General features: G+C 38.2%; 3 protein-coding genes and 2 long non-coding RNA genes across 9 annotated transcripts in view; 3 read left to right on the top strand and 2 right to left on the bottom strand.

Moving 5' to 3' along the window:
- LOC136262929 (uncharacterized) overlaps positions 1 to 17,162 on the bottom strand; it is a 100,923-nt gene that overhangs the window by 28,854 nt on the left and 54,907 nt on the right. The gene's annotated exons all lie outside the window — the stretch shown is intronic.
- The window catches only part of LOC136262927 (uncharacterized), a 38,976-nt gene that overhangs the window by 16,352 nt on the left and 5,462 nt on the right, over positions 1 to 17,162 (top strand). The gene's annotated exons all lie outside the window — the stretch shown is intronic.
- On the bottom strand, positions 1,540 to 14,626 carry LOC136263667 (uncharacterized). Its single transcript, XR_010704735.1, has 5 exons — positions 14,557 to 14,626; positions 3,153 to 3,352; positions 2,430 to 2,666; positions 2,336 to 2,379; positions 1,540 to 1,680 (listed from the first exon to the last, which is right to left on the bottom strand). It is a non-coding gene; the product is annotated as an uncharacterized lncRNA (long non-coding RNA).
- On the top strand, positions 4,699 to 7,214 carry LOC136263665 (uncharacterized). Its single transcript, XM_066058303.1, has 9 exons — positions 4,699 to 4,795; positions 4,845 to 5,009; positions 5,097 to 5,317; positions 5,375 to 5,419; positions 5,466 to 5,528; positions 5,573 to 5,623; positions 5,681 to 5,767; positions 6,049 to 6,123; positions 6,242 to 7,214. The coding sequence occupies exons 1-9, from the start codon at positions 4,744 to 4,746 to the stop codon at positions 7,109 to 7,111; spliced, it is 1,629 nt and encodes a 542-aa protein (XP_065914375.1). The 5' UTR covers positions 4,699 to 4,743; the 3' UTR covers positions 7,112 to 7,214.
- LOC136263666 (uncharacterized) lies at positions 14,201 to 16,217 on the top strand. 2 transcript variants are annotated; one of them, XR_010704734.1, is made up of 8 exons: positions 14,201 to 14,874; positions 14,928 to 15,318; positions 15,366 to 15,414; positions 15,560 to 15,621; positions 15,678 to 15,740; positions 15,798 to 15,878; positions 15,936 to 15,991; positions 16,046 to 16,217. It is a non-coding gene; the product is annotated as an uncharacterized lncRNA (long non-coding RNA). The 2 variants fall into 2 exon arrangements; XR_010704733.1 differs by having other exon boundaries at positions 14,928 to 15,414.

The raw sequence follows: 17,162 nt of genomic DNA, 5'->3' as shown, positions 1-17,162 counted from the left end.
TACTTATTATACAAAGGTTACATTCCCACTGGTTTCGAGGTGGAATCTTTTAGTAAGGCTGAGATTTCGCCATGCGGATTTTAAAAGATTGCGTAATCGATCTCTCATGTAAATGACTCACAGTAGTGGTCGCGTGTTTATTTTGTGGGAGCGTGCTTTGTGCTTTTCTTGGCCTCGCGACTCACTACCGTGAGTCTTGATTAATAGTAAGTTACAATATGCATGTTACAATTACTAATTATTAACAATCAATAACTTACGTAATTGATTTGTACAGCAATTGACAGTACTAGCTTTAATACAGGGATGGGTAATAAGTTCCAATCATGAAAGTCTTTAAAAAGTAGTTATTATGATAATGATTAGTTCTAGCAGTAGGTATGTTAAAGTGAAAGGGACGTTGGAATCAAGTAAAATGGGTGGTGATAGTAGCTGTAGTGGGCCTAGAACTGTTCCTTGAGGAACACCTGAATCAACATGAACATGTTGAACTGTGACCCTTGATGACAACCTTATGTATTCTCTTCATAAACCAGCTGAATATCCAGTTGTACACATTACCTTGAATTCCATAATGGTATAGTTTCTTCATTAAGCATTGGTATCAAATGCTTTATGGAAATTAATAAAAGTGAATATTAAGTCAACTGAAAGGTGGTGGGTGATCCAGTGCTTGTTGAATTTCTTGTACATATAAATAACTGGTTCTCACATGAATGATTGGGCCTAAAACCATATTGTTTGTCACTAAATATTTGGTAAGTGGTTAAAATTAATGTTCCATTATACAGTGGTAGAGTATGTGTTCTAACAGTTTGCTACATATGGAAGCTAGAGAAATAGGTCGATAATTACTAGGGTTAGCTCTATCTCCTTTTTTGAAAATTGGTGTGACATTGGCTGTAAGCCAGTCTTCTGGTAAGTTGCCTGAGTTCAAAGATTAAGTAAATATCACTGTTAAAATTGGAGCTATTTCATCACAACAATAGTTGAGAATTTGAGCTGGTATGTTATCAAGATCACATGATGTAGATGAGTCCAGAGTACACAGTAAATTCGGAAGTGTGAAATTCACACCATAAAGTATGATTATCACACTAAATGCCTTTTATACCGTAGGTATGAAAGCCATTTTCGTACCAAATCCCTAAGTATGATCTGGAGGAAGTATGAACCTCACACGAGCATCTGTATACTTCTGTATTTATCCGTGATATTTGCACAGTTTGTTAGCACGTGATGGTTATACTGAGTCCCATTCGAGTTACTGCCGTGTACACGTCGCCGTTCAGTGCCATGGACTTTTGTGACGTTTAATCTTCGTACAACTAGTACGACAGTGAGTTTAGCATGCTTATAATCCGTTGAACTGCAGAAAGAAAATCGTCTTTTTGCTATAGCCACTTATTTGTTTGCGCAAGACGTTGGCAAGGCCCTAAAATCGCATCACCCACCATGCCCATGCGTATATAATGCAGCTAGCTAGCTTTCTTAAAACAACATTACAGTATTTACCGTTAGAAATGCACCTATGCATGTACCCCGTACTGGTAAACATGCACGTGATGATTAATGGATAAACACACACAGAAATCAATTATTTTAACAATTACAAAATTCTTGTTGACGTGGTTGAGAGGCACAGTAGTTCATTGTTGACACAAACCAATAATTCTGGCACTGCAAAAAAATGAATACATAACATTCTAGTACACTTACTATTGGCACGCAACATGTACACAGATAGAGACTGTACACACAAAATCACACACAAAAGTCTTTGGCTATATCACAGTTGTGCCTACCCAGAGAGACACCTGCACACTCCTCAGGTGCTGGCAATTCCTTTTGTGGCAAATAACCCATACTACTATATGTCTTGCAGGTGAAGACGTGGGCACCCTGAGCTCCACTTCAACCATCACCAATTAAGTGAGATGTGGGTAATTGGTATGCGCTACACACTCAACTCAATAACACATCCTACAGTACCTTTTCCACATTATATTTATTAAACACCAACTAATACAAAACTACGAGCTCTAATTGTTAGGATAGACTACTACTTGTTAATGTTATACTTTCACATTCCAACAGTCACACACAAGTGACTTGCACACACATCATTTGGGTGGCCTAAATTTTGAGCGCTCGTTAAAATAAGATGCACCCAAGCATTTGTCTCTCTTGAACGTAGTCATTTAGCACTAAACACTGAATATAAATATATGAGCAGTCTTCCATCCCTTCGTACAACATGACTTATAATTAATTTAAGCAGTATAACATCACACTGTAAAGCATGATTTTAGTGCAAACACACAAACGCACACACTTTTCCATTCCAGTCATTCTCCACACTACAAAGGACAGCCGAGCCTAAAAATATGATGAAAAATACACAATACCATTTCTATCAACTTTCTTACCTGATCAGAATTGAGACTTCTTATCTGATCAGGATCAGGATTGAGAATTCTTCACACAGGAATCTTGGCAACAGGGGTAGTATGCAAGTAGAATAGTCAAACACACAACGGTCTGACTCTCTGTATAATAGTGTTCCTCTTTTAGTCACCTTGTCCAGGAAACCTCAACAACGTAGCTCCCACAACGTACACAGAATTGTCGTCTTTTACATTACAGCGTAGGGTATCATCCAAGTCCTGTAGAGAACAATAGTACATGTACACCCCTGTATATTAACATACACTCATGAGCAAGGGCCAATGAGTTTGGATAATAGAGGAACCACTGTATTAGGATGTGAACAAAACCGTCCACTGTAACAAGCACACATCACTATAATATACTTGCACTACACTGTACTGTAGTTTGGTTTTCCTCAGAGGTCACAATTTAATCCTCTGATGTAGAATTTGGAAGCAATTCTGACTGTAAGATTGGTAACTGAAACCTATAACTGGCTACTCTATTAGAGTTATTGCAGTGACTGCTCTAGAGTACTGCACTGACTGCTCTATTAGAGTATCTCAATCCTCTGCCAAATTCAAAGTGGCTGAAAGGTAATCCAGCCAAAACTGGAGCAGCTGGACCCCTTACTATGGCCCTGTTAATCAGGACTTAATTAAATATATATGTAATTGTGTAGATGCTTATCACACATACATACAGACAATAAGAATCCTTACACTTTGTCCAGTAATGTTTCTCACTGACTGACTGACTGCACACTCACTCACACTGCACACTGAGAGACTTACCATCAAGTTTTACATTGTTTAACGGTTTCCCCATAAGCAGCTGGCCCACCACCAGGTATAGACTTCTTATAGAAACCAATAAATTGTCCTTCACTCTTCAGCAAACAATATCTTGGCTTCCAGTTCACCTGAAAGGAAATGAAGTACATTTCGAATAATTAATGAAACTGACAAATGTCATAGTAATAATACTAAGGTTGAACAGCTTGTGAATTCATGAGCTGCTCACCAGAAGAACAAGCATGCGTCCACCCTTGAAGCTCATGACATGGATCTAAATGTGCCTTGCTTCATGAATTATTTCATGATAAGTATATATCACAGTGAATCTCACCAAGAGTTCATAATATATATACTGAGGAGAGTATCCTACTCTCATATATCCCTGTAGAAGGGCGTATCGTGAAGTTATGATGTAACACTTCTGAGTTCGCCCATTTTTCTTTGTATAATTAATGATGTCATTAGTTGAACATGGTATCGATTGAACGCGTGCTTAACAATGTCGCTAGCAACCAAATCAACTCCATTTCTCACCGAACTACAATCATTCCTTCATGGGTTAAGACCGCTTCGTAGGCGCTTCTTGCTAGGCCATTTGCAAATACGGCTATCCTGAGTGTCGCGAGTGTGAAATGGTGCTAATGATTCTTGCACTTTTACGGTTGCTCATACGTCACAAACCACAACATCTTGTCATTACATCATAACTTCACGATACACCCTTCTACAGGGGTATATGAGAGTAGGATACTCTCCTCAGTATATATATTATGAACTCTTGATCTCACTTAACATAAGCTTCAGCTTGACATGGAAATGCCGCAATATTATTTAGATAACGGATAATATTTATAATTTTTTAATACCGTCCAGCACTAGCTACTGTGTATATAAATGAATAGGCTTCATTTATCCAATTTATCCAATTTTTCCATTATCTATACTTACAGTAGGGTCTGATGAGTTCGGATACCTGTAATTAGAGGGACCATTGTATTTCAAATGCACTAGAAATTCTTAAGGAAGGAGAAAACATACTTTACATTTATTTTCACCTGTTCACTTTTGAGGTGCATTAATTAGAGTTATCCAGTTTCCCCATGACACCCACTGAAGTTCTCACGTAAATGATCAGACAAGACAAATGGAATTTCTCAGCTACATAAACAAAGCAAAGCCTCTGATAATATCTGACTTGTACTGTAAACAACGAAAGTTTGGCGTGACTTAAGTTGGCAAATCAACTTGCAAAGCAGGTTGGCAGATGAAACTTTGGTGAATTTACCACACAGCCAATAGTGAGCAATATACATACGGTACCGCTCAAGTGTAACTTCGCACTCGCTCGCTCGCTACTCGCCAGGTAAACACTCGCTACTCGCCAGGCAAACACTCGCTGCACGCACTTGGAAGAATTGCGAGTATCGAATACACAGTTTTGGTAAGCTTTATTTAGAATGCACTTAGTGCGCATGCGTAAGACACATACACGTTTTTGTTTTGAGCATAGACTGTAATGGCGTCTGAAACTGGATCCGTCAGAATCGCTTCCAAAAAAGCAAAGACACGTAAGTAAAGTTGCTGAATTTGCTCATCTAGTACTTATTTTTATTTTAGCTGCTGAAAGCTACGCTTTAGTCGATTTTGTTGATGAACAGTGTTACGGAGTTGTGCCAACACAACGCATTTTACATTGTAACGTGATTGAACTCAGCCGCGGAGATGATCTAACTATTCTTTGGGACAATAATAAGGAGTATTTTGCTAGATTTATCGTTGCAGGTTTGTCTTTAATTTAGCATCGCACAACGGTTTGTTGTTTACTGTAGTGTAGTTTGCATATTACTTAAATTCCTTTTGTGCTCTTAGGATCCAAAACTTTTTGTGAGGCTGAGGAAGACAGGTTGTGTGAGAGTAATGACTCTGACAATGAACCAGCCATAGTTGAAGAGGACCAGCAGAGGGCTCAGGAAGATAAAGAGAATGTTTCACCAGTGAAGAAAGTAGGAAAAGGGAAAAGGAAAAGGAAACAGACAGGGGAGTTTCTTATAAAAACTGGAAAGCCGCCACTGAGGAGTGTTCCATTGAATGTACGCTAAAGCATTTGTATACCTCTAAATCGTTTTGTTGTGCATTTACGTACATAGGTTCGTGGCAATGCTACCATTGAAACTGAAGAAAATTTTATAGAAGTGAAAATTTATTTTTGGTCTATGAATGTACTCAATTCACATGTAGCAATTAAATGCTTACACTGGACAGGACATTGAATTGTACAGTAGTGATCCAGAAAATGACGAGGTTAGTGTGGCATAATTTGCTTGTAAATATCATGTCTTTTAAAGTTTTTCAGGTGTTGTGCGATGGTGGAGGAAGGGTTTGGAAGAGTGAATAAGGCAAGAATATATTTTTTTTGTCTGCATGCCATGTTATTTACCTTAAGTCTTTTATAGAGTTTCACGGTTCCATTTGGTGGTACAAGCAATCAGACTGGTGGCTTACAAAGCAGTGATCCCATCCATTATACTGGTGGAGTGCAGGTATGCATTGACAACAGCACATGCGCATTTACTGTCAGTATAACATTTTCACAATGTGAAAAAGCCATGCTGAGAACATGCACTGTTTCTGAAGAGGCAAACGTTAACTTTCAGGATTAAATGATAGTTCTTTTTGGTGCCTGTTTTACCTTGCAGAACATGTACGTGCTTCATTCCTTATAGCACTGTAACTTCAATGTATCACCATAATAGTAAACTATACTGACATTGTTACAGAACTACAAAAATAACTTTGCTCATTGATTTTTTTATTATTGTAGCAGTTAGAATTTGAAAGTTTACATAAGATGATGGGTACTCTTGGTACAGCCTTGAAGCAAAATGAAGAAAAACAGGTATTTACTATCAAATACAATTCATTTTTACATGCATACATATGGTATGTGTATATATGCAATAGATATATAAACAGTAAATGTTTTATGACTGCATGAATTGTGTCTTATGCTACAGACAAAACAATACACTGAACTCAAAATGGACGTGGGGAAGACTTTCCAGGAGCTTCAAAAGACACTGTCATTTATAATGGGGAAAATGGTGAACACATCCCGTGTGGAGTCAGATGGGTTTGCAACTCCGTCCAATCGTCATGAAGCAGTACAATCTTCTAGACCAAGTGTTTTGCCTTTCAGTCTGGCTCCAGCTGTTTCCCCAACCTGTTACATTCTGGATACTGTGCCATCTACCACTTCTGTACCAAGTGTTGCTCCATTTCCCAGCTGTAATCCTACTGTAGCAATAGCTTCCACTCCTAACCCAATTGTTGCCAATCCTATGACAAGTGTTGCTTCACCTATCAGTGCCAGTATGTCACCTTTCAGCCCCACTTTCATTGAAGATACCGGACCATCCCTTGACTCGACACTAGAACTGTCTTTTGATCCTTCATATCAGGCCGACATGGATCAGTCCATTGCTACTACACCGAACAATAACAGTGAAACTAATGCAACGCAATCTGTTGCTACTACAGAAGAAGTAAGAACATCGGAAACTGAAAACGAAGGAATTCTGAGGGCTGAGCTTGTTAGGAAGCTACGTAAGAACAGTTGCTCACGCCGAAATTTTTCAGCCAAATTAAATGAGGTGCTGTTTGACAAGGACACGAGGAAGAGATCAAATGTAGCAGGCAAAATGGGAAAGATGAAATTGAATCCAATTTTAATGGACTATATCAAATCTCTGGCTTTTCAACACTTTCCCTTGGAAGAAGGTGAAAAAAAGAGCAATGAGTGGGCCCGATGTGTCATTGCTATAGATGAAAAGAACCGCCGATTGAACAAAACACCCAGGAATCCGAATGTTCTTGATTTACTTTAGTGAAGTAAAGCAATTAGAACTAGACTGTTTTAGATTTAGTATGTTATTGAACAAGGCAAGTTAAACTGTATATATTTATCTTTCTTTGAAAAACTGTGGAATTGTATCTGCACATACGTACAATAGTGTTCTTATTAGTACCCACTAGGGTTACCATTAACTTCAATCACTTTAGGCATAACTTTGTGCAGGTGTTGTATGTACTTCGTACAAATCTGTGGGGTTAGGGACAACCAAAATTGTTCAATGCCATCCATCAATTGTTCTAGGTTTGTTGGCTTGTAACTGTTCCTCAAATATTGCTTCAAAGATCCCCAGCAGTTTTCAATTGGATTTAAATCGGGGGATTCTGCTGGGGTCTTCCACCAATAAACATTGTGAAACTTGAACAAGCGACCAATATACTTGGATGAGTGTTTCGGGTCGTTATCTTGTTGCAGTCGATGACCATCAGGAAAGTAAGTCTTGATAAAGGGCACTAAGCTTGACTCCAATATTTTCCCATATCTCACTGCATTCATGATGCCTGTGAACATCACAAAACGAGTAGCCCCTCGCATTGATATTCCACCCCAGATGTGCACTTTAACTGGATGTTTTGGGCGTTGCTTAAGTGCTCGACCCTCTCTCTCTTTACGAAAACAAAGACGGCCATGATTATCTAGCTGGACAGTACATTCATCCGTAAATATCACATCTTCAAACTTCTCCTGGTTGTTAATCTGAACTTGACACCAGTCTTTTCTCTTTTCTTTATTGGGTTCTCTTACGAGTTGGCAATAGTGTGGGCGGGTACAAACCCATCCCAATTCTTTTCTGCAGCGCTTAATGGTCGATATAGACACGTTTGGTAAGTTAGGGAATATCCCTGCCAGCTTCTCCTTCAGTTTTCTAGCAGTTAGCTCGTCGTCGGCTCGTAAACTGTCTTCTATTGCATTCATCATGTCAGTTGTTAGTAGCCTTGGCCTTCGTGCTCTAGGGAGGTCTCTAATTGTGTGAAACTTGAGGAATTTTAGAACCAAGTATTGCAAACTACGCAGTGTTACTTCCACTTCTTCATCTTCCAGCCTTCTTTTAATATCACGAAGAGAATATCCACTGTGCCAAAGAATAATCACTCTTTTTCTAACTGCAATGCTTAATCAACCCATCCCTAAAGAATTCAATGGTGTCACGTGATAGCAAACAGAGCCTTGACTCACCTTCCAACAGGGACGCATGCTGTACTACGATGAAAAGAGCACAAAAACTTTGTTAGAATAGTGAACACAGTGCTTGTACCACTAGCTCACGGTCGTGCAAGGCTGACTTAATTGGCGTGACTTGTACTTCACGAGCGAGTACACTGTGAGGAGTATACTTGGTACTCGCAACTCGTTCGAGGGTGTCTACTTATCGTCTCGACCCGAGCGAGCGAGTGCGAAGTTACATTTGAGCGGTACCGTAGCTAATTGATGAATAAAAGTTATATAATTAGGCAAATTTTTTCAACTCACCAAATTCGCCAAACTTAAGACACGCCAAACTTTCATCGTTTATGCCATAATGGTCTGCCATGATGTCACTATCCAATGAATTATTTCCCTATTCTCCACCTTTAGAGGGCATTACTGCAACTGAGATAACATTCTGTACAGGTAAAAACAACACTCCTTAATTGCTTAATTGTGCAACTTTTGCAGGGTTAGAAAGGGATGAAACATGCCATAAGACACTATGAAGATGAGTTCCCTGTTTTCAGAAAAATCAAAGACATTTTAAGCTAAATAAAGATAACTCTTTACTCATTTTAATGTCACATTATACAGCTGTATGTACGGGGTTCATTAGGTTCTTACGAAGTACTGTACGTAGCTGCAATTGAAGAAATATTTGCTTATTGTCAGGAAGAACTGTTAGACTACCAGCCATTGTATCTGTCAAGGTCATTTACTGATTTACTGTACCATCACCTTTGTTTATAAGAATTCATTATATGGATACAAATTAACAAGTTAGCATGCACAGAATTGTATAAATCATGTAATCACATTAGTGGTTGATTTCCCAATCCATACACACACGCACACACACGCATGCACGCACGCACAATTGGGAATTCCTTGGCGGAGAGGAAGTCTACTGACTTTTTGCCTAGAAGCTGATCATTAGACATCCAGGAAATATTTATCTTATTACAGAATACTAATGGTCACTATCCAATTCTCTCTGAGTGACAGGGTTTTGCAGATAATTAAGTTCATCTGTGACATACAGTAGTCACATTTATTTTGGACCAAGATATCTGCCCCATTGTCACATTTTTGAGTTACCAGGGTTTAGTCCTGGCAAAGTCTCTGAGCAATTAGGCATGCTCGCGTCTTGTGAGATTAGATTTAAGGTATTCCCTCCAATGTTGCAGTATACATGTAGTTGCAAGCTTCCTTACAGTAGTGCTTATCACTGCATTATTATTTTCTCTCAGTGTCAGTTCTATTAGATGGTGCTTTTTGAAGATTTCTTATTGTATGACAGAAAATATAATGTAAGAGCCTTGCTGTTGGCATGAAGCTTAATATGCCTTGATATGATATGCCTTGATATGGTTATACTGCGATATATTTTAGATACCAGTACCAGTATCGTTTATAACTTTTCAATCACTACTTTGTACATAAATAAATGGGCTTCAGTTTTTCCATTATCCAAACTTCAGTACTTAGAGCCCAATGAGTTTGGATAATAGAGGGACCACTGTACTTCAAATGCAGTAGCTATAGAACTACTGTATCTTAAGGAAGAAAAAATGTGTATACACTTAGCATTTAGCCCATTCACTTTTGGTGTGCATTAATTAGAGTTACCGAGTTTCCCCCATGGCACTGTGCTTGAATACACTAAAGTTCTCACGTAAATGATCAAACAAGACAAATAGATGAATAATAAGGAGACACATTTTCAACAATGAAAATAAATTACGGACGTAGAAGTATGAGTGAAGTTTAAGCTTCTTGATCAACAATAGCAACTGAGCATAAAGCAGGTTGAACCATTACCGATGCTCAAGCCAATTAACTTATATATGCTGCCTCACATAGATATATACACACCTGCTACATAAACAAAGCAAAGCCTCTGATAATAATAGATGACTTAACAGTAAATGACCAAGTTCGGCGCGACTTAAGTTTGGCGAATCAGCTTGTGAAGCAGGTTGGTGGATGAAAGTATGATGAATTCACCACACAGCCAATAGCGAGCAATATAAAATAGCTAATTGACGAATAAAAGTTTAATGAACTTTGCCAAACTTAAGTCATGTCAAACATTCATCGTTTATGGTATAATGTTCTGCCATGATGTCACTATAACCAATGAATTATTTCCCTTTAGATAGTCCATAGCAACTAAATATTAGAGAATGGGCATTACTGCAACTGAGATAGCATTCTGTACAGGTAAAAAACAAACTATTTAGTTATGCAACTTTGTACTGTAGAGGGTACAAATACTACTATAAGCTATAGAATTTAAAGCCATTATTCCACTGATCTGTTATTCTGTATTAGTTTCCCCAAAGTCAGGTGAAGGATGAAACATATACAAATGTACATTATAATATCACAAGGTTGTAAACATTAAAACATATGTTGCTCATGAGCTCATCTGCTGGCATGGCTCACTGTGCCACCTGAACAATTGTAGCAACTAGTCACAAAAGGTAAGCTTGTTAATGCTAATAAGTTTTGATGGGCATTAAATATAAACAGAGACAGACACACAATTTTTTGACTCAATTACAGTGACCAGGCACACGCCTTTCAGTATGTGTGCCTGGTTACAACAGAGTTTGGAGACCTTCAGTATGTGACATACAGTATATATACATACAAGTGTAATTAAAAATTTCACATTAGTTGAGTAGGCAATAACACAAGGGGATCTATACCTGCAGCTATACTAGCGGGCATTTAATTTCTACTTCAGTCTGGCAGCCTGAGCAATGACTGAAGTTGGCACTAGTGTTTGGGTGTCAGTAAGCATTCTTAGTTCATTGCTGTTTAGTCAAATAAATAGTTTCATGCTACCTGCCTGCTCAATATCGAATAGTAAGTTTATAGTACTTACTGACACTAGCTGGAGAATCAATCTACAACACAACAATAGCCTCTATGACCTTGACAGATACAATGGCTGGTGGTAATCTAACAGTTCTTGCCCATCCCTGCACACACACACACACATGCACACACAGTTGGGAGTTCTTTGGCGGAGAGCAAGTCTACTGACTTTTTGCCTAGAAGTTGGTCATTAGAGATCCAGGAGATATTTATTTATGTTACTACAGAATACTAGTGGAACACTATCTAATTCTCTCTGAGTAACAGGGTCTTGCAGATGATTAAGTTCATCTGTAGTCACTTGGACCACAATATCTGCCCCATTGTCACATTTTTGAATTACCAGGGTTTTGTCCTGGCAAAGTCTCTGAGCAAGGCATGCTCGCGTCTTGTGAGATTAGATGCTATGAAATCTGTAGCTTTAATTTCTGATATTTCATTTTTAGTATTCCCTCCAATGTTGCAGTATAGTTGCAAGCTCACTTAGTGCTCATCACTGCTTTATTATTTTCTCTCAAGTGTCAGTTCTATTAGATGGTGCTTTTTGAAGATTTCTTATTGTATGACAGAAAATATAATGTAAGAGCCTTGCTGTTGGCACGAAGCTTAATATGCCTTGATATGATATGCCTTCAGCTTGATATGGTTATACTGCGATATATTTTAGATACCTGTACCAGTATCGTCTTGTGAGATTAGATGCTATGAAATCAGTAGCTTTAATTTCTGATATTTCATTTTTAGTATTCCCTCCAATGTTGCAGGATAGTTGCAAGCCACTTAGTGCTTATCACTGCTTTATTATTTTTATTCGACAGAAAGCAAGAGCCTTGCTGCTGGCACAAGGTTTAAGCCCTTGTGTAGAAGGAATACATCAGACTCTGAGAGCTCTACAGTATCTGACAAGTTGGTAATGTGTGTTTGCACATAAGATAAGCAGGAGCATATCTAATCCTATGGACAAGGGAGCATGTAACTCAGTAAACAGCGAAATTCAAACATGGCTGCCATGTACTATAATAAGTATCTTTTAAAATTTCCTAATTAGGATATTATGTAGAGGCGCATGCTCGAGTATATAACGTTTCCACTGCGACGAAGCGAAGCTATGGAAACGAAGTTCAATGGCATGACAGAGGAATCTAGAGCACAGGCTTAGCAGGACAGTCTTTCTACAGTCACTAATCACATAAAATCAAGTGAAATTACTCCACTTGACTATTCCAAGCTCTACCTTCGACTCAACGATCTTCCTATCGAAGCAGCTTTACATAAGACGATGGAGTAGCAGCCAATTTAGTGTATCCCTGTTGTGCGTAAGAATGATGTAACCAACTATATACATAGTAACACTGGACGCCATGTTTGAATTTCACCCTAGTATTGGTAGTGTATGGAGTTACAGTGTACATGTACATGCTGCCTTGTCCATAGGATTCAATGAGCTCCTGTCATGAGTACCTTTTGCAAAACAATTTCACTAAATCAGGCGTGTACCCACAGCTGGCCTTTGGCTGACTGTGGGCACCACCTAAACCATTCACCTACAAAAGGCAAACAAATCATTTCAACACACCCGTTCTATCAGATAGCTCCTCACAAAGCAATGTAATTGAACAGTATTTTAGAATAAATCTTTAATATAAACAATTTTGTAGATGAGGTACGTAATTGAAAGTATGAATTGACAATTTGCTGTTATTGTGTCCTACCAATATACATACAGCTGTATGAAACAGAGCAGAATGCACTGAGACAACTTAATACATTCACAAGAAGCATACTGGTAGGATTAGTTCTACTACAGTATATTCTATGTCATATTTTTTGATTGTTTGAGTGTGGCTGTTTTCATAACATTTCTTACATTACTGTACTACACTGTATTAGTGAAATTACAGGTATCTGTATAACTGTACTGTATGAGCAAATATAGCACTTTGCGTGGGAGTATCAAAGTGTTGAAGAGTGCTTTACTAGTTTTTAAAAATACATGTACTGTAGCAAAGGCCACAAGGCACCTGCAAAACTGAAGCAAAATCTAGCAGTGAAATTATTGTATAGCACGACTCTAATAAATTTAAGCAGTCTCCATTCACACCATACAGCATGATTCTAAGCAATTACTTGTGTGTAACAGTTGCTATCAGGTAAAGCTCATATTGGTGGTATAGAAAAGTGCATTGCACATGCACCCACACACACTACACACATATACTCAACTCACATTATATATCAGCCCATTCACCAGAAGCTGTTTTTTGTGAACAACTCTTGTAAGTAAACATGTATCAATTTAGTATCTAGCAAATACCTAAAATGTATTGGTATCAGATTGACTAGTATTAAGTGATATCTACATCACTAACACAATATACACAGATGCACAACGCAAAGCGAAGTGTTTGACTATACCATAATGCAGTCATGCCTACCCAGTGAACTAGCACTTTCAGTTGGCCTGTGTTACTAAACGCATGGAATGGGTCGTGTTGTAACAAACTTAATGAAGGTCTACCTTTTGACTGGCTAGTTTCTAAACTTAATAAAGCACGGGAAAACCATGTGTAGTAAGCTGTTTATCCAGTGCTACTAGTCTCGCGTGGCCAGACCACTTTTCCTCGGCACGGCGCTTATCGATTGCATTATAAGCGCCTGCTCGAAAAAGGGTCTGGTGACAACCGAATTGACAACTCGTTCTGGCCTAATTTGTCAGCGCCACCTGGACTGACGTAAATTGGCATAAACGCCACGCACAGAAGTTACAACTTTTGGAGCGGGCACACCATACAGCTGCCGTTCACAAATCGTTATCTACAGAAACATGTAGGTAACAAGAACGAGTTGTCAATTCGGTTGTCACCAGACCCTTTTTCGAGCAGGCGCTTATAATTCAATCGATAAGCGCCGTGCCGAGAAAAAGCGGTCTGGCCACGCGACACTACCAGTGCTACTACTGTCGCAGGAAATTTACCCTGCTTCCTCAAAATTCATTATTGCTATAATTGATAATTTTCAAAATTCATGCTCCACACAACAGCTTTTGGAGATAAGAATATAGTGGAAATGTTCAGTAGTAAGCTAAGAGCATCATTGAAATACAGTGAACTTGGTTGTGATTCTAAATAATATAAGTTCATTGGTAGATGCTATGCAATCAGGTGAGTATAATGAATAAAATGTTGAGATAACAGCATAATGAATAAAACCATGCGGAAGAGTATTTGCAGCAGGCGAAACAATGAATCTGCTTAGAGTGCAAATAAATTAAATACACTACGATCTGGGACTATTATAAAAAGGAAAAGATTCGTACGCACGCAATTTATTACAGTACACTCATACCCGTCTTATTTATCGCCGTATCTAGTAGTAACTTCCTCCTTCAGTTTTCGAATTTTAAATTCCATGTCACACCTGATTTTTTTTTCTGGCGACTTCCCGAAATTTTCAAACAAAAAAACGGGAAGTCTTAGAGTTGTAACCTTGGTAACAGTTTAGTAGGTTTTCTGCTGAGTTTCAACTTTAGTCTCTCTAGCTTTTAGCCACTCTGGCTCTTAGTTATGCGGAAACTATTGGTGTTTATTTTACCACACGCCATGAGCAGTAGTCAGAATCCGTCTCGGGTCATGCGGGTACTGAGACCTGCCGGAGGAAGTGCAGGTGCGTGCGTAATTTTAGAGAATTTAATTTGTATATTGGTACTTGACCTACAGGCTCAGATAATTAAGTGGAACTCCAAGGAGCTCAACTCGTTCTTCTGTATCGACTGTGGAGCCACAGCTTAATAAAATAGCCAGCCGCTATTTCCAGCTCAGTTTCCGCGACCTAATTGCAAAAGAATGTGGTGTGGCTGTACAAGACTAGCAGTGATGCAGTCACATTAGTTTAATGGCTACAGTATGCAAATTTTATTTACAGTGGAACCTCAGTTTTTAGGATTTTCGGTTAACCGAACTACGGAAATGACTGCTCTATTAGAGTAGTGACTGTTCTATTAGGATATTTGAAAGTACTGATATTTAAAAATGCTATTTTAAGGTTATTTATACACAGTTTCAGAGATATGGACTTTTCAGACTTATGGATTACCCCTGGTCCCAAGGGGTTCGGATAACTGAGGTTCCACTGTGTGTTTATGAAATTTTCTTTAGGCATGTCTGACAAATGATCAGTGGAATTGGATCCAATGTTGACTATAATGTACGTTTAATTTTATTTATACTCTGTTATCACTATAGAGATGTCACTGAACCTGACAACCAATACTGACCATCTAGAGTCTTGGTGATGGCTATATGTTTATAAATATCATTAGTTTGTGTTCATTATACTATTGTTTTCCTAGTGACATCACCAAAGCAAACAACCAATGCAGCCTGTCTAGACTCCTGCAATGATGACTACAATGTACGCTTATAAATTTCATCAGTTTGTGTTTATTATACTCTGCTTTTCCTATATAGAGATGTCACCAAACCAGACAACCAATGATGCTGACTGCGTAGAGTCCCACTGACGGCTACAATGTACGTTTATAAATCTCATTAGTTTGTGTGTTCATTGTTATGTTTCTCCTATTATAGAGGTGTACAATCAATGCTGACCATCTAAAGTCCCACTGCATGCCAGTGCTTACCATCTAGAGTTCCACTGATGGCTACAATGTACGTTTATAAATTTCATTACTGAGTTTGTGTATTCATTATGTTTTTCCTATATAGAAAGATGTCGCCACAATGGACCACAACCGATGCAAGTCCTGCACTGATGGTTGAATGTACGTTTCATAAATTTCATTAGTTTGTTTGTTCATTGTATGTTTTTCTTATAGAAATGTCACCATCCTGATAGGGACGTCATGCCAGAACTTGACAACCAAAACTGCATGGGCATCTGCTGTCAAATGGCATTGATATCCTATAAGAAGAAACAGTGATTTTAACTGTGTTAACAATGCTGCATTAAATGCAATTGAAATGTATTTGAAATACAATTAAAATACAAACGATATTACAAATATGTTGGAGTGTGAAGGTCATACCATTGAAGTGTGAGGGTCACACCTTGGGTGTGAGTATCACACTTGGATTTGGTATGTCCCCTGTGGCAGAGATTTCACACTGGTTTCAGTGTGATATTCACACTTCCAAATTTACTGTGTAGATAGTAACTTTTAACCCCATCAACTGAGATTGGAACATTAAGCAATGGTGTTATAGGAAGTCTAGAGCATTCAGGAATATTAGATAGACTTTCTTTGGTTAAAAACAGATTGAAATTGTTTGTTAAAGATCTCAGTCTGGTCTTCAGAATGGCACACAAGTGAATTTTCTACTTTGAGTGGTGCAATTCCATGAGTATCTTTACGAATAGTTTTGACACACTTCTAGAATTTCTTATAGTTCATGCCACCATTATTGGAGAACATCTTGTTTTGATACTTACTATGAGATTCACGGTTAAGATTTGTTATATTGTTCTTCATGTTATGGTAGTCATGCCATGCTTCCTCTGTTTGTGAATATTTTGCTGTATTGTATAACTTTTACGTTGTTTCATTTGTTTCTTGATGTTACAAGTTATCCATGGTAAATCTTTAGTGGATCTAGACATTGTTTGCGGTATATTTTTAGTTATTGCGTTATTATAATTGCCTGCTTGAATTTGTCCCAGTTTTCTTACACACTATTGGAGTAGGGGTCTGTGGAAAAAAATCAATTTGGAAGTCTGACATATCAGATTTAAGTTGAGTCATGTTACCCCTGTTGCAAAGGAATATTGGATGTCTAATACCATCAGATTCTGGTTTGTTGTTTAGTAGGGACCCGCCGATTATGCTCATTATTTTACCTATTATGCTATGCTGCACTGCTCAAAATTTTGCCTATTATGCTTAAATTAATGCTCAATATTTACCTATTATGCTCAAATTATGCTCAATGTTTATA

The sequence above is a fragment of the Dysidea avara genome, chromosome 8 (genome assembly GCF_963678975.1).
Source record: "Dysidea avara chromosome 8, odDysAvar1.4, whole genome shotgun sequence".
Classification (NCBI taxonomy): domain Eukaryota; kingdom Metazoa; phylum Porifera; class Demospongiae; order Dictyoceratida; family Dysideidae; genus Dysidea; species Dysidea avara.
This window is presented reverse-complemented; position numbering and strand designations above follow the sequence as displayed.